General features: G+C 42.4%; 1 protein-coding gene across 1 annotated transcript in view; it reads right to left on the reverse strand.

Moving 5' to 3' along the window:
- Nucleotides 1–4138: 4138 nt before the first annotated feature.
- PPP1R18 (protein phosphatase 1 regulatory subunit 18) overlaps nucleotides 4139–25045 on the reverse strand; it is a 46475-nt gene continuing 25568 nt past the window's right edge. Inside the window, exons 3-4 of the mRNA XM_070933474.1 lie at nucleotides 5834–6041; nucleotides 4139–4628 (exon numbers count right to left, since the gene is read on the reverse strand). Of these exons, the coding sequence (XP_070789575.1) occupies nucleotides 4609–4628; nucleotides 5834–6041 (228 nt within the window). The 3' untranslated portion in view covers nucleotides 4139–4608. The remainder of the gene's footprint in view (nucleotides 4629–5833; nucleotides 6042–25045) is intronic.

Below are 25045 nucleotides of genomic sequence, written 5' to 3' on the forward strand. Positions count from 1 at the left end.
TCACGCCTTTTCGAACTGCGTGATAGTATTTCCTGGCTCGTGCTGCTGGGAGCCAATCAGCAAGCTCAGAAGGCGAAACTTTCGTCATCTTAAAGCGACTAAGTAGGATTATGTACGTTGCTCTCGAGTTTGTCGGTCTCTATAATGGAACTATGGGAGTGGAAGTCCAGTAGCCCAGGGAGGCTTCCAGTTAAAATTATATAAACTAGGGGTCCCCAAACCTTGGCAGCTTTAAGATTTGTGGACTTCAACTCCCAGAATTCTCTAGCTATGCTATGCTGGCTGGAGAATTCTGGGAGTTGAAGTCCACAAGTCTTAAAGCTGCCAGGTTTGAAGACCTCTGATCTAAACAGTGTTTCCTAACCCTCCTCGGGCTGCAATTCCCATCATCCCCAATCAGTGTGACAAATGGTCAAGGATGATAGGTTGCTACATTACATAACCTAGCAACACAAAAGTTTGAACAGGTTATGGCAGTTTCTCATAGCTATGGAATCTGCAGTTTATTCTGCTCTTCCACATTTTTAGAGAGAGAGAGAGAGAGTGTGAGTGAGTAAGTGAACCGGTGCTCTATTTCTAGCGTTATATGCCAAAACTCATTATCTGATGAAGAAAGATAGAGCCTTGGTGGTGCAGTGGACTAAAGTGCTGTTAAATAGCACTTAGCTGCCAGCTGCCTGCAATTACTGCGAGTTCAAATCTCACCAGGCTCAAGGTTGACTCAGCCTTCCATCCTTTCGAGGTAGATAAAATGAGGACCCGGATTGTGGGGGCAATAAGCTGACTTTGTATAAAAAAGAACACCGCTTGGGGGGGGGACAAAAGCCCTACTAAGCAGGTATATACAAAAATATGAAGGCTATTGCTTAATGCATTGTAAGCCGCCCTGAGTCTCCGGAGAAGGGCGGCATATAAATCAATCAAACAAACAAACAAACAAATAAATAAAGATATTCCTTTAGAAATAGGGAAATCCTAAGCAATTCCATTAAAGAGCAGGTGTTTTGAAATCAGGGATTTTGCTTGGCGAATGCGGTACCGCTACCAGCTTTACACATTTTCTGTGTTTTAGACTGCAGTGCATGGAGAATGCAGACACATTCCAAGTAGTAAAAAAATTTAAATCCCACCACTGGAACAGTCACGGTACATGCAGTTATGTCTACCCCTAGGCAACCAAGCTTCATTGGTTGCCGGTTTGCTTCTGCATTCAGTTCAAGGTGTTGATTTTAACACTCAGAGCCCTGTATGGAATGGGGCCAGGTTATTTGAGAGACCACCTCTCCCTGGTTACATCTACTTATCCCAGCAAGTCCAGCAGGAGAGTAATGTTATGGGTAACATATGCTAAGGACTTTTATCTGATGGCACCTGCCCTCTGGAACATCATTCCCCCTAATGAGAAATTAGCCCCAACTCTATTAATCTTCCAGATGTCTCTTAAAATGTTTTTCCCTCCCATAGTCTTGGGGATCCCATAGAAACAGGGAGTCTGCAAGATGGTTACATTGAATATAGGATATTGATCCATTTTCCCTGTCTTATTTATATGTATGTTTTATGGTTTTAATGGTTGTTTAGACTTTTTAACTCTTTGTTTCATTATACACATTTATGAGATGAACGGCTATATAAATTCATTAAATAAATAAAGGTAAGAATTTAATGTTTTGCTGGAGCACACCAAAGTCTAGCTGGTCCAGCATTTTGTTTCCAACAATGCATAGGATATAACAGATATATGTGACCAGCAGACCGCGAAGGAACATCTTATTGTCATTTCTTTTAAGTACTGTATTCAAGATGACTATTTTAAGGAAAAGATCTATGTAACTGTCACGATAAGTAGAGGAATAAAGACCACTAGATTATCGTGCAACATCATTCTGGTTTATTGTTAATAATAATAATTACATGTAACAAAAAAACACTGATGGAAATGGCTGGACACAGCTTCTTCAGCCCTCATTTAACATACATTGATCTTTGCAGACCCCATCACACACCTGTCAAAGAAAAATATGTCTGCAGTATTCAGTCACTCTCTCACTTATTCATGGGCTTTTATGTTTGGCTGTCCCAGCAGTGCAAAATAAAAGGAGAAATGATAATTAAAAAGGGTGCACAGATAGATAAATTAATAATGAAGGGAGAGAGAAGATATGTAATTTTCTCTTCTGCACCTTCCATTCAAACTTTTACTTCTTCGCTCAACAATTTTTGTTCCTAAAGCCTCACCTTTCTCCTCCCATACATTCATCAACTTTCTCTCAATCTGCATTCTTGTTCCATTGATGAGTTGTGCCATTCTTTGAGTAATTTAATCGAGCAAGTCAACCAAGCTTCACAGTTGGGGAAGAGAAAATTCCTGTTCAGCAATTTAGAAAAAGTTTCAATTTTATTTGGACACTTCCATCTTAAGGTCAGACTTTCAGCCAGGAGGACAAAGGAATTATACTTTTGGTTCCAGAATGTGGAATTGTGAACTATTATAGCCCTGAGACAGGACCTGAGTTGTGAAATGGGGTAGGGTGGAGGGCTTGGAGGGCCTCTCTGGCCCTCGGCTTCCCTGAGTCAACCCACCTCCTCATTTTTTTATTATCGGCACTACAAAAGATTTGCCCCCTTTCTCACTGCCCAAGGTGGAAGGTCATCCTGAGAGACCCAAAAGCTATAGCTCCTTCTTCTTCTCTTCAAAAATGAACACGTCTTTATCAAGGTGTGCAAGCTGAGCGGTAGTGCTCAGATGTTCAGGTGGTGCATAGAAGTCGCCAGGTAAACATCTTCAAACAAATGTACCGTGGCTTTGCTTTCCTTAACCTTAATTAAGTTAAGAATTTGTCCTAGTTAAAAATACTATGCAGTGCAGAATGGCAAGTACAGGTAGTCCTCAACTTACAACCATGATACAGAGAGCAAAATTCATCATTAAGCAATGAGGCCGTTAAGTGAATCATCCATGGCTATTAAGCAAGATATTGCGCGACCGTGACTTGCAACCTCCTGCTGGCTTTTCCATTGATTTTTTTGCTTGTTGGAATCTGGATGAGAAGGTCACAAATGGCAGCCACCTGACTGAAAAATTGTTATGTGTGAGCTGATTGAAAAGTGCCTGGCTCACAATCACATGACCATGGGAACACTGCAACGGTCTCAAGCATGAGGACCAGCCATAAGTCCCATTTTTCAGCACCATCATAACTTTGAATGGTTGCTAAACAGATGGTCATTAAGCGAGGACTACCTGTACCTATCAAAATGGCTGGTAGAATAATAATATTACTAGTATTATTGCTAGTAGTAATAATACTTTTTTGGCCAAATAATCCAAATAATCATCCGGGGTGAGTGGAGGGGAAAAGGTCAATTTGGCAGCCACAATTGTCCAACTGAAGAAGCAGTCCTTCGAGTGTGTTGTTGTAGACACCATCCAGACCTTTTGTACCCTCCCCTGTGGCCACCCCTGAAAGCATCGCTTCATTTTTTTTTTTTAAACCATTCATGGCTCTGTTCACTTCACTTCATGCCCACCCATCTAAGACCATATGAGTTGTGAATTCTAAACATGAAATGGATGTGACTAAAACCAGAAGCGGTACTTTTCTCCTGATTCTGCTTTGTTTGTCCATTCCATCCCTGCCCCCCTGCCTCCCCCACCCCCCTTGTTCCACAAGACCACCCCAGCCTGAAGTCAAAGAGAGAGAAAACACAAAATGCCACCACAAAGAACAACGGTCTCTGCCTCCCGTGCAGAGATAACCTTTCCCTAATTGCTCAATTCCATGCCTTACTAAGTGCTCTTGTTTTAAAACACAGAGAGGCCCGTCCCCGTTGCCCAGTTACATGCCATATTACTCACACCTAGAGTCATGCTATGTTGAATTGACTTTCTCTTCAATGGCCCCCCTCCCACTCCCCAAATACTGATAAGCAGTGTGTGTAACCTTCCCTGGTCTCCCCCCCGAAATATGGTGCTTTGCTTTGTTTTCCTTTAAACATCATAACAAGACAAGATACTTTATCCAAAAAAAAAAAAAAAAAAGCAGAAAAACAACAACAACAACAACCAGACAAAGTCACATCAATGTCCCTCAGCCCAGAACTGAAGCTTTCAAATGCTGTGTGGTTGATGGTAAGGAGTAAAATAGGTCAATGATGTTAGCCCTTGGTGTTTGAAGGTTCAATGGTCTTTCCTCAGGGAAAGTTTTAAAACATGTCCACAGGCTCCTCACTGACAGATAGGAGCAGCAGGAAAAGCACTGGTTGCGATTCCCATCTAGATTGGACTGCATTTTGCACAATTTGGAGCCATCTAGATATTTGATACTTGTTCCTAAGCGAAGAGGTTCTGTTTTCAGGGTCAACGCAAAGAGAAGAGCCATATCAAGGGTGAAGATGCAGCGTAACTCCTGAAGGAAGAAACATACGGCCTTCAAAGCTGTAGAAAAAGGCTGATAGGTCTTTATTGGTCCCTGTTTCTTTTTCCTTGGTATGTCAGTCATTGGAAGACAAAAAGAGATTCAAGGTCCAGCCGAAGGATTTTGGAACACGGCTTCAATCTTGAAATGGATTCTACCTTTTCCTACGCCGGGAAAGAAAGACGATAAGCTATCGCCGACAGGACTCATCTAGAAAAAGGAAAAGAAAGAATACCGGCATAGTTAGCAAACGAGGAAAACAACAACTCCTGAGTTTGCATTCCTGATTTTTGCACTTGTTAAAAAGGCCTTTAGGTGGCACTTCAGTATTATCTCTAAGGCTCCTGTTTATTTCTATTCTTCCAGCTATAGCATTTCTGATTTTACATGTATCTTCTCTATTTATAGTGGTACAGAGGTTTGTTGTTGTTGTTTTTGGAGTGGGGGTAGATCTGGATGAAAATTAGGGTTTTATCTGATCTCAATTACAAATACTTGTAGTCTGATGATTTTTTTTTTTTTTTTAAAAAACTTTGCTCTCCTTTTGTTGCTATTGCTGGATATAGTTTTGGTAATTAGAATCATCTGATATTCAGGGATAATCTTTCTTCAGGGTTGTCGAAAGCTCTGTCTATCATGGAAATAGATCATATTATTCCTGAACCAAATCTTTCAATTCAGCTCAGTGAATGTGCTCTTTTGATCAACAGAGGTTGATATTTGTGAGCCTTTCCATCTTGAAAGTTCCCACTGTATGAGGATAAGCAGGGAATTTTTAACCTAGGGAAGCTTTCAAGCACTACATACAACATCTGCTACTGCAAGACGAACAACAGACAGATGTGTAAAGGTAAAGGTTCCCCTTGCACATTTGTGCTAGTCGTTCCCGACTCTAGGGGGTGATGCTCATCTCTGTTTCAAAGCCGAAGAGCCAGCGCTGTCCGAAGACTTCTCCGTGGTCATGTGGCCGGCATGACTAAACGCCAAAGGCGCACGGAACCTTCCCACCAAAGATGGTCCCTCTTTTTCTACTTGCATTTTTTACGTGCTTTCAAACTGCTAGGTTGGCAGAAGCTGTGACAAGTAACAGGAACTCAACCCGTTACGCGGCACTAGGGATTTGAACCGCTGAACTGCCGACCTTTCGATTGACAAGTTCAGCATCTTATCCACTGAGCCACCACATCCCATTTGACAGATGTGTAAAAACTCCTTAATCTCTATACGATGGCAGTTGTCTACCTTTCTTCTCTTTCCAATCAACATAACAGGTTGTCAGTCCATTTTAGCCCAACTTGCAAGTTACAATTCAAAACCCAGAAAAAGAGACAGGATCTGTGTCAAGGGTGATTGTGGAAAGTGGATTTGCGATCCACTCTAATCCAAGCATTTCCAGGGTGTTGCCAGATACTCACCTACAATAAGTGGTTTGCTCCTGAGCAGGCCAGGGAGGCCACGATGAAGCAGCAGCAACTCCTCTTCTTCTTCTTCCTCATCACCAAGGGGGTTTGTGCTAATCAAAGACTCTGACTCTTCTGGGGGCCCAAACTCCTCCAGTAGGGAACTCTCTGATGGGTATTGGAATGTCCTCTCCAGCTGATTCTCACTGAATGAAATCTTAAGCTGCAGGTGGGGAGAGAAAGAGGAAGAGATGGATGGATGGATGGATGGATGGATGGATGGATGGATGGTTGGATGGATGGATGGATGGAAAATACCACAAATCCATACTTGCAGTCACCCCATTGACTTCTGGCTATGCAAGATTATACCCTTGGCCTGTCTCAAACTAGATTTGCCTTCCCTTTGAGATACCGTACAAATGTGATGGACTTCATCCCCTTAATCCCCAGAGAACAAAGTACATTATGGAGTTGAAGAATTCACATTTGTAGAACATCAGTTGGAAAGCCTTCACTAGATTAACAATAAAATCTTGTACATACATACTCAAAAATAAGGTCTATTAATTTAATGGGGTTTACTCTGTGTCAGGTAAAGTAAATATAGGATGAGAATATGTACAGGCAGGGTCCTTTTATTCCCATAGGCTCATCCTATGTGTTGTACTCATATGGCAGGGGCAATTTCTAGCCTGCAGGAACTCTTCATTCTTGAAGGAAAATCCTGGTAGAGAATTGCCAATCAAAACTTGATGCAAAGAACATACTGGTTGGATTATAGAACCACAAACCATGGTTTTATATGGAGCACCAGAAATTCCCAGATATCAACACAATAAACCCTTTCTATTTACCCCTAATCTTCTCCATTTTCAATAGTATAATTTTGGAAGGTGATGGCGAACCTTTTCAACACAGAGTGCCCAAACTGGAACGCGCGCACATGCCGGAGCACCGGAAACCCAAATACCAGCTGGCCAGTGCTCATGCATGCACTGGAAACCAGAAGAGCAGCTGGCGATGGTGTGCTTGCCCAAAGAGAGGGCTCTGTGCCTCGGAGACATGTGCCATAGGTTCACCATCCCGGATATAGGAGATCAGGGAGAATGATCAATATTCACCACTTTGATACATTACCCTAGAAAACAATTTGAAGAAACACGCTATGCTAAATCTTCATACAGTAGATCTGGCCCTTTAAGATGCTTAGATGGCAGAAGCCTTAGAGAAGGTTGACCCCGCCCCACATATGCTGCCTTGAGCTCCCCAAGGAAATATGGAATGTAAATTACATCATAATTACCATATCATACATCAGGTGGCTTGGGGAGCCAATGGGGGAGCTTTGTACTGGAGGTGGTTGATTAATCAAAATTCAACCATACCTATCCCCCCCCCCGCCAGCCCGCCCTTCATGTGTCTGGCTCACTTCTTAACCATCTTGTGTCAATAACTTTATCTGTTGATGTTTTTATCTGTGTGCTTTTATGATGGTTTTAATGTTTTTCAATGTTGTTTTTTTCTATGTTGTAAGCTATTCAGAGTCATTGGCTAAATCAAGAATCCCCAACCCGCGAACTCCGGCCCACTATCGGGCCTTGGCCTGTTCGGAATTGAGCTGCGCGAGTAGCTAGCTGGAACACTCACTGCAGCTTAATTTGCATGAATGGCAGGCAGGCAGGCTCGCGTGCGTGCATGTCAGCCCGCCACTTGGGCAACAGCTGTGTGTGCAAGTGCCGCCCCCCAAATGTGTACAGTTCCCCTTTCCCCCCAGCCGGGCCACCAAGCCACAAAGGTTGGGGGTCACTGAGATAAATAAACAAATAAACAAATACATAAATTGTAAGTAAATGAATGTTATTGATACATATCTGCTTCTACCTTAAGTCTCTCTACTTAACAGGGATGGTCTTTAAAGTTTCTTGTAACTGTTTCAGCAAATCATAATTTGGTCCTTTACTTTTTGAAGGGAGGTTATTGTATACTCCAGTGAGACTCCAGGGGTTAAATCTCTTAGGAGGCAAAAGATTCCTTATAAGAAAACAAAGGCTTAATGAGTTTGAGTTGCACTTATGGTACGGTAGCTACATTTAGAGCCATAGGAGAAATTACACATTAAGGGTCCAGGATGGGATCATGGGAGTAGGAGTACAGAGCATCTGGAAAGCCCAGTAAGATTAAAGGAAAGTGTGTAATTGAGTGTGTGTGGCCTCTGGAGAACTAAATTAAGGGAAAGGAAGCAGGCAAGACATCAAATTATGTCTGCCTTGCAACAAACCCTCTTATCAAAAACGGAGAATATTTGTAGCTCAGGGTTGAAATGAGGGGTCCTTGGTGCTCTCTGAGCTTCCTTGTTTTCTTGCAGATGTTTCATTACCCAAATTAGGTAGTATCATAAGTGCTAGCACTGATGATGTTACCTAGTAACAAAACATCTGCAAGAAAACAACCAAACTCGGAGAACACCAAGGACTCCTCAAAACTCTCTTACGTCCTGCTTCTTGAGCTCTTCTCATCCTGAAAAGATTTACTGTAGTTTGCTTGGGTTTAAACTGCAGAAATATTAATATTTCTTTTTGAAAAAGTTGAAGGACTTCAAGCAAAAGGGGCTGCGGTGTCCTGGGATATGTAAATAAAAAGATTGCAAACATTTTAGCCAGTAAATCTTTCTTCCTTGGCTTCCTAGGATGTTTCCTCACCATCCCATACAGAGATACAGAGTACAAAGTAGAGCAGCTGATAAACTTTCAGAAAATAATATTAAATTGCCGCGTAGGCATTCCTCTGGCAAGAGGGTATCTCTTGTGTGAGAGAAGAGGATATGGATTTTGCCATCTTTGGAGATTTTTAAGAAGAGACTGAAGGCCACCTCTCAGGGATGGATTAATTTATTTTCACGTCCTTTGCACAGAATTAGACTAGATGATCCTTGTGATTTCTTTCATTCATCATATTTTCCAATTCTATGACTTTAGAATCATGTGTGCTTTTTATCATCCACTAGAGAGGAGATCAACCCTGACTGCTCTTTAGAAGGCCAGTTTATGAATCAGGGCAAGAAGGTAGATTGGTGGGCGTATGCCCAAATACAATCGAGAGTCAGAAAGGAGGGAATTTATAGGTCAGTACAGGAGCTAGATAAAATCTTATTGAGAATTGAAAAGAAATTACTTTCACGATGGATTGGTGAGGAGTTGATTAAGGACACCATGATTGCCTGGGCGAGGAATCTCGGATTTTCCCCAAATCTGGATAAATGGATGCGATATGGAATAGGAATATGAAACTTATTTTGTTAACCCCCTACAAGGAAAACATCTATAAAATGGTCTATCGTTGGCATATCCCCCCCCCCCAAGAATAGCAAGAATGTTTCTGAGAGCCTCCCCGGCATGTTGGAAGTGCGGGAATGGTAGCGGGACATACTATCACCAATGGTGGATGTGTCCCAAAGCAGGCAAATATTGGTCCAAGATTCGGAATTGGATAGTGGAAATTACAGGATATAATATAGAGCTGAAACCAGAGACTTTTTTATTGGGAATGAAACCAGATAAAATATCTAAGGAAAAATGATACTTGATCCTCCACATTATTACCACAGCTAGGATATTATACGCGCAAGAATGGAAAAACGAATTAATACCCACAGAGAATAAATTGATTTGGAAAATTACAGAATGCGCAGAGGCAGATCGGTTAACGAAATTACTTAGGAACCAAAAAGATTCTGATTATCATGAATGTTGGAATTTATGGTATATTTGGGTGAAAGGAAAGGGAGGGAAACGAAACCGATTTTATTGGTGGTATAGGCACATATTTGTATATGTTAGTTGCAATAATTTTGTATGTATATATGTAAAGCATTGTTTTAAAAAATGGGAATAAACTTTAAAAAAAAAAATAGAAGGCCAGATCCTGAAGATGAAATTCAAATACTTTGGCCACCTAATGAGAAGGAAGGACTCGCTGGAGAAGAGCCTAATGCTGGGAAAGATTGAGGGCAAAAGAAGAAAGGGATGACAGAGAACGAGGTGGCTGGATGGAGCAACTGAAGCAGTAGGCGTGAACTTAAACGGACTCCAGAGGATGATAGAGGACAGGAAGGCCTGGAGAAACGTTGTCCATGGGGTCACAATGAGTCGGACACAACTTCACAACTAACAACAACAGCAAACCTTAAATAAGCAATGCTTAGCAATGAAAATTCTTGTCCTAATTGTGGTCATAAGCTGAGGACTACCTGTATGCATTCCATATTTAAATACTGTATTCCAGTATTATGAAACCAAACAAAACAGGGTTTTCACACTGTGATCCATGGACACTGCTGTCTGAATAGATGCTACATTTTGAATATCTGGCAAGCCATCCAGAGGCAGCATTCCGCTAAATCATGATTTGCATCCTAGACCTTCCCAACCGGCTTCTGACAAGCAAAGTCAATGGGATAGGTTGGATAAATAAATAGTCAAGGTGAGCAGGTAGGTTGTCTTAACTGATCTCAAGTCAGCCCCCACCCTCCGGATGATCCCCATTTGGGATACACATCAATATGTGTACAGTAGCATGTGCTACATAGGAAAAACACCAGAAAAAAACACCAGCAAGAGCCAGTTTGGTGCAATGGTTAAGGGGTTGGCTAGAAACCAGAGTTGAGTTTCTAGTTGAGAACTAAACTGAGTTCTAGTTCTGTTTTAGGCATGAAAGCCAGCTTTCTGACCCTGGGTCAGTCTCTATCTTTCAACCCAACCCACCTCACAGGATTGTTGTTATGGGAAAACTAGGAAGCGGAAAGTGTATTAGGCAAATACGTCGCCTTGGGTTATTTATAAAAATAATAAAGGAGGTAGAAAACATCAAATACATGAGTACCAGTGGTGGGTTCCTCCCGGTTCGGTCCGGTTCGGCCGAGCCGGTAGCGGTGACGATATGACGTCACCGCACCGGTTCTCCCCCCCACCCCCCCACCCACGTTATTCTTACCTTTTATTTGGTCCCACCCCCAATCTATTGCTGCCTCCTGAGTCCCAGCTGATGACTAGAGGGAAAAAAACTGTTTAAACTCTTGCCGCGGGGCTTCAAAGGGCCGTCCTACAGCTGATCAGTGTTAAAAGCAAACAAATGAGTCGGGTCATAAGTGCGAGGACTGGTCGTAAGTGCGAGGACCTTCCAGAAATGACTCTGACCAGCTAGCCATGCCCACCTAGTTACATGACCTCCAAGCCACACCCACAAAATAAGCCACGCCCACAGAACCGGTAGTAAAAAAATTTAGAACCCACCCCTGATGAGTACAAACACAAAGTTACCCTATCCAGGGAGCTTACAATGTTAAGTAAATGCACAGTGGGAAGGGGAGAGAGATCCGAGTGGCAAATTGACAGTTACACCTTTAAATTCTGGGCCGGCTGCCTTCTGCTGCGTCAGTCAATTGGTCCATCTAGCTAGCTCCATCTTGTAGACCTGTTCTTGAAGTTTCCACAGAGCTTCCCAGCTGCTCCTGAAGATTCAGCTTCTCTTTAAAGCTTTCTGGCTGAATCTCAAGAGACACAGCTTAATGGGTGCGCTCCGTAACAAGCATGCAACGGATTGCAGAATTGATCTTATTTAGAATAAAAGCTATCTAACAGGATGGAAAGTCTGGGTCAAGGGCTTGCCCTCGCCTCGGAGATCAAGGGGCAGTTGAGAAGAACCTACTTCGATGGCAACAGCTTATGGAGCAGGCATTCAGAAACACTGTGAAGTAACAAAGAGTAACTGTGAGCATGTATGGCAGACGTTTCCTGCATCCCATGAATGCTTTTAATGAATGAGGGTTTGTACTGGTAGCAGATTCCATCTTGAGCTCCATTTGTTCTTATCCATGGGATATAACCTTTTGTCTGGCAAATCATTGTATGCCCTGGGATTTTTATAGACTTGGAAGAACCTTCTACCACAATACTTCACTGTAGCAAATGAATGAAACAGTCTGAAACGGATTACCAACTATATTAAGACAGCTGAGGTAAGTGCTTAAACTAGACAATGTGGCTTCTTAGCAAGATAAAAACTCAGCAACATGAAGAGGTGGGTGGGGAAAAAAATATGGAAGAAAATCTAATTCCACGCTAAGAGAAGCCAAGCATGAGAGGCAATCTGCTAGGTCTAACTGAAGATCCTGTTTTTCACCTCTTATGAAAGGAGGGCATGAAGATGACAATCTTGTCGGAGTTTGCTCCAATATCACTTGCAAAATTGAAAGAAGGTGGGGAAGACTCAGTCTAGGCATCCTTCCACAACTCAAGACATAAGGATGTCAACTTCCAGAATTCTCAGCCCATGTGGCCACAGTCCCTCAATTTGAAATATATCTGTTGGCACCACTAGGGTTGGTATAAGAAAAGGCACAAAGAAAAAAATGCAAAGAAAAGACATGAGCAAAGAAACACCAAGCACCTCATTTACACCGCTTTCAAATGTACTCTATAAATGATTCATAGCACAGGTTGAGATTTGCAAACTCAGGAAGCCTTTTTTTAATCGGTAAGCTGGAAGGGCTTCACCAATTCTGCCGAAGAAAGGTGAGGTCTTATCTCCATGCTTCTCTTTCCTGTACTGTCCTCAACTTACAACCATTAGTTTAATGACAATTTGACGTTACAACAGCAGTGAAAAAAGTGACTTTATGACTGTTTTTCACACAACTGTTCTAGCATCCTCATCATCACTTGATCAAAATTTGGACGCTTGACAACTGGTATGTATTTATGAGAGGTTCAGTGTCCCGGGGTTATGAGATCCCCTTTTGGGTTCTTCTGACAAGCCGAGTCAACGGGGAAACCAGATTCACTTAGCAACCATGTTACTAATTTAACAACTGCAGTGATTCACTTAGGAACTGTGGAAAGAAAGGTCGTAAAATGGGGCAAAACTCACTTAACGACTGTCTTGCTTAGCAATGGGCATTTTGAACTCAATTGGGATCATAAGTCGAGGACTACCTGAAATGGTATTAAGGATCCTGCCTTTGCCTCTTCCCCATTTCAGTGCAGGTTCTTCCCAGCCCTGCTGCGCAGAGTTCAGAAGAACAGGCGATCTTTGACATTATCTCTTTCCCAAGCAGTTCCCATGGGAATTAATCCAAGTTAATCCCAATTAAGTGAAGTCTATTAATGACAAGGGTAGAGGTGAAGGCGGAGGAGGAGAGGCAGAGATTGGTTTGTAAATCAAGTTGACAGCAGGGGCAATAGAGGCTGGTTCGGACAACTCTGTTTAACCGCAACTTGATCTTCAAATGCCAGCAAAACTATCCAACGGGTATGTTACTAGGCCTCGTTTCAAGGTCCTTATATTTATATGTTTGTATATGTATATTTCCTAATCTGATAAAAAGTCTTTCCTCACTCTTTTTATAATACTATGCTATCCCTGCAAGAAATCCAAAAATTTAGGAAGATCTTTATATTTGTTTTTATATGAATAAAATGCTATTGCTTAAAGCCACAGAACTGTCCAAAGAAACATGGATTCCTCAACAACAATCTTAATAAAACATAAATCAATCTTCCCAATCACAGGCCTTCTAGATGTGTGGGATAACAACTCTCATGGTCCTCATCAGACCTAGGTTTCAAGCAGTGGTGAAATCCAAATTTTTTTACTGCCGGTTCTGTGGGCGTGGCTTGGTGGGCGTGGTGTGGCTTGGTGGGCGTGGCAGGGGAAGGATACTGCAAAATCCCCATTCCCTCCCCACTCTTGGGGGAAGGATATTGCACAATCTCCATTCCCACCCCACTCTGGGGCCAGCCAGAGGTGGCATTTACTGGTTCTCCGAACTATGCAAAATTTCTGCTACCGGTTCTCCGAACTACTCAAAATTTCCACTACCGGTTTTCCAGAACCTGTCAGAACCTGCTGGATTTCACCCCTAGTTTCAAGCCATGGAGTTAGGATACTTATGGTCCTCTGTTTGGGTTTGTGAAGCTGGCGGCTGCAGCGGCATCCCAAATAATTGCCATTGGAGCCATGGATCAGCTGCGTTGTGGGGAGACGGGGCAGCGCGAGGCAACCGGGATGCTCGATGATCAGTGTCTCATTGAGACAGTGAGTGCAAAGGCCCTGAAATGATTGACAAACTCAAGGCCCCCTTTGACCGAATGCTTTATTTTCCCATTTATGTCAGTAAAGGACATCTCTGTTCTGGTTGTTCTGCTATTATCCCTCGCCATCTAATATTCCTTTTCACTATCTAATATCCCTTTTTTAAAAAAACAACAACAGGTTGACAAAAAGCACTGGATGCTAACTAAAATTAATTAGTTATATATTATATTACTAATTAATATAATTAAAAATTGGTGCCAAGTGACAACAACATCAGGAGTACGAGAAGCTGGAGAGGTTCCAGGGTCTAAAGCGAGAACTAGAAAGAGAACATGGAAAGTAAAGGGCCAAAGTGGTCCCTGTTGTGGTAGGAGCACTCAGGGCTGTGCGTCCTAAATTGGGAGAGGGGCTCCGACAGATCTCAGGAAGAACCTCAAACAAGACCTCAGAGTTCCCTTCCAACCCAAGTATTTAATGTTCTATGACATGTTCTAAGTTCTCTGTCCAGAAGAGTGCAGTGCCAGGGACAGCTAAGATGCTGTGCAGCATCCTCAGTCTCAGTCTTCGGGTAATGATCCGAATTGAGAAAGGCCAATCCCTCCTTTAGGATGAATAACAAAATAACAGACTTGGAAGGGACCTTGGAGGTCTTCTAGTCCAACCCCCTGCTCAGGCAGGAGACCCTGTACCATTTCAGACAAATGGTTATCCAACATCTTCTTAACAATTTCCAGTGTTGGAGCATTCACAACTTCTGGAGGCAAGTTGTTCCACTGATTGATTGTTCTAACTGTCAGGAAATTTCTCCTTAGTTCTAGGTTGCTTCTTTCCTTGATTAGTTTCCACCCATTGCTTCTTTGTCCTGCCCTCAGGTGCTTTGGAGAATAGCTTGACTCCCTCTTCTTTGTGGCAGCCCCTGAGATATTGGAAAACTGCTATCATGTCTGCCCTAGTCCTTCTTTTCATTAAAGTAGACACAACCAGTTCCTGCAACCGTTCTTCATATGTTTTAGCCTCCAGTCCCCTAACCATCTTTGTTGCTCTTCTCTGCACTCTTTTCCCCTTTCTATTCTCTATGGGTAGTGTGTGTTTATATGTACAGTATATCTACATACACATGAATGAATGATTCAGTGAATATGCTTCTTATCATGTCTCCAAAAAAACTTACATCAGAGGAACACTTTTTTCCTTGGGTCACACAAATGTATGTATGGTTAAGCTAGGCTCTGAAATAATCCCAGAAAGTAATTGAAGGTACAGAGAAACTGGCTTGTGTTCACCATTTACACCCATTTGATCAGAAGAAATCAGCAGAAAAGGGTTTGTACCGCATTCCATTTTTAAGTTTTAGTTTTACACACTAGCTCTGTTTGCACAAGACCACGCTGAACCACGTTTTTAATCCAGGGTATTCTTCCAATGCAACCTGTGCAGAATAGTATATGGTTCTCTGTAACCTGCAAACTCAGAAAACTGAAATAATTGAGCAAACCACTATTATTATTATTATTATTATTATTATTATTATTATTATTATTATTATTATTATTATTTCTATGCCGCCCACTCTCCGAGGACTCTGGACGGCTTACACCAAAGACAGTATACTAAATAGCATATTGCCGCCAACAATCTGGGTCCTCATTTTACCCACCTCGGAAGGATGGAAGGCTGAGTCAACCTTGAGCCGGTGAGATTTGATCCGCTGAACTAGCAGTCAGCTGAAGTAGCTGCACTACTGCACCTAACCACTGCACCACCTAGGCTCTTAACCCTGAGCAGGCTTTCCATGTGAGTTTAGCTACCAAGGGCAATTTTAGAAAGAGAGTAAAAAGTAAACAATCCTAACTGAACCTAAACCACACTAATCTGGAGAAGGTAGGAGATGAGTTTGGTTCTTTTTCTCAAAGCATTATAACCCCCAACTCAATTCCATTCATTCCTCCGGGATTCTCTATGTCAAATTTAATTTTTTGGAAATTTTCGCAGCTGATTTGGGATTGGCATAGCTGCTTACTAAATAAACTGGGCTCTAGCCACCAGCGCTGTTGCTTTGGTTGCAGCACAACTCTGGTTGACTGAGCAGAGTTACCATTTGGAGGGAAGATGAAGGAAGCCTAGAGCTGACAGTGGCTTTATGGAGTTGGAGGAGAAAGGAGAGGTGGGGAAGAGAGAGGAGGAGGAGGAGGAGGAGGAGGAGGAGGAGGAGGAGAAGGAGAAGGAGAAGGAGAAAGAAAGGAAGAAAGAAAGAAAGAAAGAAAGAAAGAAGAAAGAAAGAAAGAAAGAAAGAAAGAAAGAAAGAAAGAAAGAAAGAAAGAAAGAAAGAAAGAATTATTCATGCATTGATGCCAAGACTATATTTACGTAGACACCAGCAGTTGAGATTGGCACATGGAAACTTTCTTTTAAAGTACAGCAAGAAACTGTAACTACAAGTACAAAATGGGTATGTGGCATTTGATTCATCATTAGCTTTTGGATAGCAAAGCATTTCTTCTGGGAGGAGTAACAGACTCCCATCTGGGTTTTTCCCTTTGCTGTGGCAGCATGTGCAGGAAGGGAGGTTCTGCAAAATTCTCCTCGCTTCTCACAAGAGGTAGCGTCAGGCAGCTGTCCTGGCCCTCCCACCCCGGCCAAGCGCTTCTGCCCTTATTTAGAGACTGAGCGGGTGACTCAGACCTGGCGCATTCCTTAGGGGAGCAGACCTGCGGGTGGGGCAGAGCAGCTGCTGTGGGCGGGGGGGGGGGAAGAGAGGGAGAAGAGATGCTGGTGGAGGAGGAGATGCCCAGTGGCAAAACTGCAAAGCCAGATGTGGAGAGATGGCAAAAAAAACAAAAAGAAAGAAAGCCCAGGTGCTTCGTGAGGAAGCAGAGTGCTTGCACTATACAAGCCTCGCCTCAAAGGACCCGCTGCTGGCTGGGGGATTCTGGGAGTTGAAGTCCACCCATCTTCAAGCTACCAAGGTTGAGAAACACTGTTCTAGCAAGATGAGGAGACCCTGGGATTTCCAAATGTATAAAAGACCTTTTAGGGAGAATAAAGCATACTTCACTAGGGAAGCAACGGTTGAAAACAGACCAGTTCTATCTTGCTGGTGGTCAGGGAGATCTGAGGGATTAACAAATCAAAACAAAATATCTCAGAAAGTGGACTAACCAAATTCCTGAACCAAATCACCTAACACTCTAAGCATTTGCTCAATTACGGCCGCAAGTCAAGGACTACCTATATACAAAAAGAACCAAGAACATTTTGTTTTATTTCTAATTGAAGCGGTTTTATTTTATAAACGGGAGGCCCTCTTTGAATATAGAGGTTACACCTAACCCCAATGAAATCCCTAGTTTTATTCATGGAAGCTGGGATAGCCGCCCTGAGTCTTCGGAGAGGGGCGGCATACAAATTGAATTAATCAAATAAATAATAAATAATATGTTAATTGTTTTAACTGATCACAATAATGCCAAGTGGAACACAGCTTTCTTCCAACAGTCTTGCTGAACTGAAGCAAGATTTGGTTTATTAAGAGAGTCACTGTTTAAGGCTCAGTCAGGGGTGCCTGCGAGAGGTTCAAAATAGTCAAGATGGTGAGCACCACCTTTGATCCAGTGATGGGTTGCCCCCAGTTCGGACCGATTCTATAGAACCAACAGTAAAACCGGCAGGAGGCTCCGTCCACTGAACTGGACGTCATCACAAGTGATCTGCGCATGCCCACGTGCAAGCGGGCATGGTGCAAACTGGTAGTAAAGGTAAGTAGAACCCACCCCTGCTTTAATCATATAAGGCCGTGATGGCGAAGCTGTGGCACGCATAACCATATCAGTGGGCACGTGAGCTCAGCTTCCGATGGGACTGAAAGTTGTCAAACGGGCCATTTTTGGCCTCCGGAGGGCCTCCGGAGGAGTGGGGAAGGCTGTTTTCGCCCTCCCCAGATGCCTAGAGAGGTCCTGGAGCCAGGTGAGAAAGAAAAACGGGACTTCCGGGCCATTGCATGCCAGGAGTGGGGTGAGCAGGGGGGGGGGTCACATAGAATTATGGGTATGGCACGCGCGCGCGTGCGTGACCCCCCCCTTCCTCGCACATGATGGCAAAAAGGTTAGCCATCACTGATATAAGGCTTCTCCCTTTTCAACATGTATCATAATGCATGTAAACAAGGGTGGGGTTTAGATTGCACAGTTGAATCGGCCATGTTGTGGTTATCCCTGAACACAATCAAGTTTAGCTTACTAACATGCAGGTAGTTCCGGTTAGGAATTGTTCAAAGTTATGACAAACCCCTTTCCCCCAAAAAAGGTACTTTGCACTGTGCTGCAGATCGCAATTTACTTTGTTTTCTGCATTTCCAATTTCTGGCAAAAAAACCCCCATCCATTGTGGACAATCGGTTCACTTAGTGACTGTGGCATTTGGTTAATGACCACTGCAAAAATTGGATCCATCGTGTGATGATTTCCTTAACAACTGGCATGACTGTGATTCCAGGGTCAATTATAGTTGACCTCAATTATAGTCAAGGACAACCTATAACTTGGTTAAAGAAATCATGGCTTGTGAACCCAGCCGAGACCATGCTGATTTTCATAGCTGAATACTTTCCTTTTTATTTCTCTTTTTTTTTATTATTGAAAAAGTTTTTCAAATACAAATTTTTCCCCCTTTTTTTCCCCCCTCCTCCCTAATCCCCCCCTCCCCTCCCCGTGGCTTCTTCATAATAAAACCCAAATTCATAACAGATTATATAATACTTTACCATCCCCTTACTCCATCCCCATATGCTGACCCTTTCTTTCTAATAATATTATCATATCCCCCTTATACTATACATTTCAAAATGACATTCTACTATAACATTATATAATAACTCCTAATTTAGCATAATATTATTATATCTCCCAGTTTAGCGATTTCTGCTCATAATCTACCCTTTTTCTACCCTCCCATACATATATCTCTTAATTCAAATCTTTTATGTATATTAATATAACATTTCAAAGCAACCTTCCGCTATAAAACTATATAATAAATCCTAATTTAACATTTATTCAATTCATAGTCTACCCATTTCCTTCACCCCCATCGTTATATCTCTTAACTCAAATCTTTTACATATATTCATATCTAAACATAATATCCCTTTTCTTAAACTATTTCCTTTTTATTTCTGATCTCCAAATCCTTCCTTCAGGGATCACCACGGGAGAACATGCCAAGTTGCTAACCTCATCATACAAAGTACAGAAGATACAGAGGCCTTTATGGATCATTCTAAGTTTGGAAAGTCACATGGCTAGATGTTTTTAAGGGAGTAAAGACTGGAGACTTTATTTTCTCTTTTCTAAGTAGGGAATTTCAAGAATCCCAGAATCCTATCTTCTGTTCTTTTGCCCTGTTCTTAACTTTGCTACACCAAGTCATTTCTGGCACACGATTATGTCCTTTCCTTCCTTCTTCACTAAATGCAGTAACCCACTTCCTGAGTTTTACTTCTGTGTAGAGGCCTCTGCATCTCTCATTTCCGCCCGCCTGCCCTCATTCCTCCCCCCCACCAAAAAACCCCTAGCAATTTCCTGTTTTCAGAACAACTGTGAAGTAGAGGTAGTGTACAGAAAACAATGTAAATAAGCTATGAACTGGATCTTATGAAGGGAGACCAAACTGCTTAGGATTACCTAATAGAAACATAAAAATACACGACAGTTGTATTTGGTCTATAACTTGCAAGAACAATTGCAAGAGCCAGCTTGGTGTAGTGGGTAATGTATTGGTCTAGAAGCCAGAAGACTCTGAGTTCTAGTCCTGCTTAGGCATGAAATCTGTTTGGGTGACTGTGGGTGAGTCATTCTCTCTCAGTCCAACCCACCTCATAGGGTTGTTGTTGGGGGGGGGGAAATACCAGTAGGAGAAGGAAGGAATATCAGGTATATTCCTTCCAGGTATATCAGGTTACACCCCTCCTGCACGGTTGCATTGGTTACCAGTTGCCCTTCGGGTGAGGTTCAAGGTGCTGGTTATCACCTATAAAGCCCTTCATGGCCTAGGCCCGAGATATTTGCCGGACCCCCTGCAGCCAGCAACAATCCTCAATCACCCGGTGCGTTCCCACAGACAGGGCCTCCTCAGGGTGCCGTCGGCCAGACAGTGTCGGCTGGCAACCCGCAGGGGGAGAGCTTTCTCTGTGGGCGCACCTACCCTCTGGAACCAACTTCCGTTGGGGCTCCGGATGGCCCCTGACCTTTGCTCGTTCCGCCGCGAGTTGAAGACCTGGTTGTTCTGTAGCCTGGACTGATGGGGTTTTTTTTAATGGATTTTAAACTGTTTTAAATTGGATTTTAATTTATATCGTTTTAATAAGGAATTATGCATTTTACCGTTGTGAGCCGCCCTGAGTCCTCGGAGATAGGGCGGCATATAAATTGCATTAAATAAATAAATAAATAAATAAATAAATAAATAAATAAATAAATAAATAAATAAATATTCACAGCCTTGAGTTACTTATAAAGTAATAGAGTTGGGATAAACATCTAAGGAGAATCCAAGACCTCGGTGCCTTCCGCCGTGTCCTTAAAACTTTCTTTTTTCAGCAAGCCGGGCTGGCTTAATATATTTTTTAACATATTTTTTAAATATTTTTAATTGGTTTGTTATCTTAAATTGGGGCCAAATTAATATATATCCTTTTAATTGTTTTTAATGTTTGTATTGTATGTTTTTATCTGGCTGTACACCGCCCTGAGTCCCTCGGGAGAAGGTGCGGTATATAAATTCGAAATAAAATAAAATAATAAATAAATAATAAATAAACATCATTGCTCAGGCCCAGCCTATCTCACAGGACTGCTATGAAGCTTGGAGCTGCTCCTACAGTATTTCGTACAATCCACCAATGCTAATTCTCCCAAGTCCTGGCCTAAGTAGGCCAGCATGAAGAACTGGCAATCTAGTAACCAAGCCATACTTTGTGGACTGAACCACAACTGAATGGATTCATACAGCATGCTAAACCATATTTCATAAACCAGAGTAGATGGTTCACAAAACAAAAACGAAAGAAATCATTTTACAGTTTAATCCCAGAACCTGGCCATGCTGTCCCATCCACTCCTGGGTGAGTGAACCTATCTATCTCACTAATATTGTTTGAGATGCCCACTCTTCATGGGTACATTGACCAATAGGAGATCCTATTGGCATGTGACCAATTCATCCTATTGGGACTAATCAAACACCTAGAATTCAATGGCAGTGCTTCTGAACCTTGGCCACTTGAAGATGTGTGGACTTCAACTCCCAGAATTCCCCAGCCAGCCTGGCTATCTGGGGAAATCTGGGAGTTGAAGTCCATACATCTTCAAGTGGCCAAGGTTCAGAAGCACTGCTCTATGGGGTCGAAAGTTTTGTAAAAACTTGCACATAGGGGGCATGACAGAATAGGAACATCTCCATCTTTCTGCACTGAGAGCTAAAAGGAAAGAGGAGTGCATATATCATCCTGAGAGTTTCATTATGACTAGGTGAAGATGCAAGATACAATATAGTGTGGCCAGTAACAAACCATTTATTTTGTCTGTTTGTTGCACTTTAATTCTTCTGGGTTTTTTTTTGTAAATTGTTAATTGGTATCTATGCATGTGTATATGTATGTAGACAGCCCTCGATTTATGACCACAATTGAGCCCAACATTCATTTCTGTTGTTGTATAAGACAGTTGTTAAATGACTTTTACTCCACTTCTTGCCACAGATGTTAAATGAATCACTCAACTTGCTAAGTTAGTAACACGGTTGTTGCCAAATATGCCACCCACCCACAATCAACTGGATAATGCTATAATCCAGCAAGATATTTTCTTGTATGATGTCCTTAAATTAAATGAAGAAATAAAATAACACACCAGCTCTCAACCAGCTTGTTGTTACATCCCAGGCCGGCTATAGTCTCTCAAGATGTGATAAGCAAGGCATAGGTTTTATAAGCATATAAACAAACCCGCTGAGTGACTCTGGGCCAATCATTCTCTCTCAACCCAACCCACCTCACGGTGTTGTTGTTGTTGTGGGGAAAATAGGAGAAGGAAGGAACATTAGGTATATATGAGTTGTTTATAAAAATAATAATGACAGGATATAAATAAATAAATATGGAAGTGATAATCTTTTTTGCCCATCTTACTGGCTAAGAGGCAAAGCCAAATGTATACTGTTGGTAAGGCATGCACCCCACATAAATAGATATACATAAAATTATCTGCCACAATGTACTTCCTGTCAATGACTACTTCAGCTTCAACCACAATACACGAACAAATAATAGATACAAACTCAAGGTAAACCATTCCAAACTCCATTGCAGAAAACATGACCTCAGTAACAGAGTGGTCAATGCCTGGAATGCACTATCTGACTCTGTAGTTTCTTTCCCAAACCCCCAAAACTTTAACCTTAGACTGTCTACTGTTGACCTCACCCCATTCCTAAGAGGTCTGTAAGGAGAGTGCATAAGTGCACCAGCGTGCCTACCGTCCCTGTCCTAATATTCCTTTTTATTTACTCCTTTCATGTATTCAAAAATATAGCTTTAAAGCAAACATACCAGTGGTGAAATCCAAAATTTTTCCCTACCAGTTCTGTGGGCGTGGCTTGGTGGGGGGGTGTCATGTGACTGGGTGGGTGTGGCCAACTCTTTTTTTTTTTTACTTTTTAAAGCATTTTTTTAACTACCTATTCGCCCGAACTGGTAGTAAAAAAATTCTTTTAAAAAGTTTTTTAAAAAAGGTTCCGACGATCACGCGGCACAGCTGATTGTCACACCTGATCACCGGAACCTTTTTTTTACTTTTTTAAAGCATTTTTTACTACCGGTTCAGGCAAACCAGCCAGAACCGGTAGCATTTCTGTCAAGTATTTGCAAGCCATTGGCACATGTGTCATATAGACACCAGTGGAGGCAGAGAGTGTCTCCACCCCTATGTGGAAAGGAGGGGCTTACCCTGAGTATAAAACCCCCTCCAACCTTTTCCACCTCTCTCTCTCTCTCTCTCTCTCTCTCTCTCTCTCTCTCTCTCTCTCTCTCTCTTTTTGTGTTTGTTCCTCATGAGACTTGATCTCTGATCAGGGTAGTCACATACACTGTGTGCCCCCTATCCTATAATGAATACTGAGACAGCCTTTGTACATAGTTAATATGCTTTAATATATGAATAAATACATTTAAGACATTTATTCATGCATCTGCCTCTGAACTCTTCTATGCTCCTGGGTGTTTCTACAATCCCAATTCCACAATTTCACCCCTGAAACATACAGTGGTGGGTTTCAAAACTTTTTACTATCGATTCTGTGGGTGTGGCTAGGTGGGTGTGGCATGGCTTTATGGACGTGGCAGGAGGATACTGTAAAATCTCCATTCCCTCCCTAATCCAGGGGAAGGATCCTGTATTTACAAGACTGCCTTCTGCCACCAGTAGCCTCTCACTGACCAGTACGCTACCATAGAGAGGGGCTCCTCAGGGTGCCGTCGGCCAAACAATGTCGACTGGTGGCCCCCAGGGGGAGAGCCTTCTCTGTGGGGGCACCCGCCATTTGGAACGAGCTACCCCCGGAGATACGGAGGATCCTGGACCTGCGCGCTTTCCGCCGTGCCATCAAAACATTTCTTTTCCAGCAGGTCGGCCTGGCCTAACCTCTCTTTTAAACTTTTTAAAATTTTTAAAATTCTTCAATTTTAAATTTGTCTTATGAATTTGGGGTGTTTTAAATTTCATTTTCCGGGCCAATTATTTAATTGTATTTTAATGGTTTTTTTAACATTTGTATATGTATTTTATTTGGCTATTCACCGCCCTGAGTCCTTCGGGAGTAGGGCGGTATACAAATTCAATAAATAATAATAATAATAATAATAATAATAATAATAATAATAATAATAATAATAATAAAAATCTCCATTCCCTCCCCAATCCAGGGGAAGATTACTGCAAAATCCCCATTTCCTCCCGATCAACTGGGACTCGGGAGGCAGAGACTAGATGGGGGCGGGGCCAGTCAGAGGTGGTATTTACCGGTTCTCCGAACTACTCAAAATTTCCCCTACTGGTTCTCCAGAACTGGTCAGAAACTGCTGAAACCCACCTCTGATACCCATACACCAAAGGAAGATCAGAGAATGTGAGCCATACAGAAGCAGAATAAAAAAAGAATTGAATAAGAAATGTTGACTGTGGGACTGTCCTCTTTGTTGACTTCTGAGGATTCAGACACAATTGCGCAGTTGAACAAATGAAGCCACGATGGGGAAAGAAATAGAACAGGAAAGCAGTGGTTGCAATCCCAATCCAGAGTGTGCAATTGTGTTACTGTCTCTCCCCCACCCACCCTCTGCCTGCCATACCACTCAGGATGTGCTGTTTTGCATTTTCTCCATGCTACTTTGTGCAACTCTGCTCACTCAGCCCTAATACATTGTGACGAAAGAATAAACAAAATACCGAGGAGGCAGAAGGAAGAAGAGCTACCCAGAAGGTAAAATTGCACAACCGTGACTAGGACTGTCATTTCCAAAGGGCAGGAAATCAAGGAGGAAGCTAAGAGTTGGAAATCAGCAGATCATCCCTTGGAATCATGAATATATTAACTCAACTGGATTCAGATAATAGACTGTACCGGTGGAAACTAAAAAAAGAGCAATGTAAAAATTATGGATTTGATGTGACTCTTTATGCGGCTGACGATACAAACCAGAGGTGGGTTTCAGCAGGTTCTGACCAGTTCTGGAGAACCGGTAGCGAAAATTTTGAGTAGTTCAGAGAGCCGGTAGTAAAAATTCTGACTGGCCCCGCCCCCATCTATTCTCTGCCTCCCAAGTCCCAGCTGATCGGGAGGAAATGGGGATTTTTCAGTAACTGTCAGCACTTCAAGCTGCATTTACTCTAGTGCTGACATAAGAAGGAGAAGCGGAGGCATCTGGAAAGGGACGTTTGACTTTTCACCTATTTATTTTCCCTGGAGATAATATCCCCTAGGAGATGGGATGGGAGGGGGGAAATTCCTTTGAGCTGGAGCAGTAGATTAGGGGTAGAGTGACTTGGAAGATGGCCAATGAGTGCAGGGGAGTGGGGAACGGAA

This window comes from Pituophis catenifer, unplaced genomic scaffold (genome assembly GCF_029215685.1).
Source record: "Pituophis catenifer annectens isolate HBS135680 unplaced genomic scaffold, rPitCat1.0.hap2 SCAF_2, whole genome shotgun sequence".
Classification (NCBI taxonomy): domain Eukaryota; kingdom Metazoa; phylum Chordata; class Lepidosauria; order Squamata; family Colubridae; genus Pituophis; species Pituophis catenifer.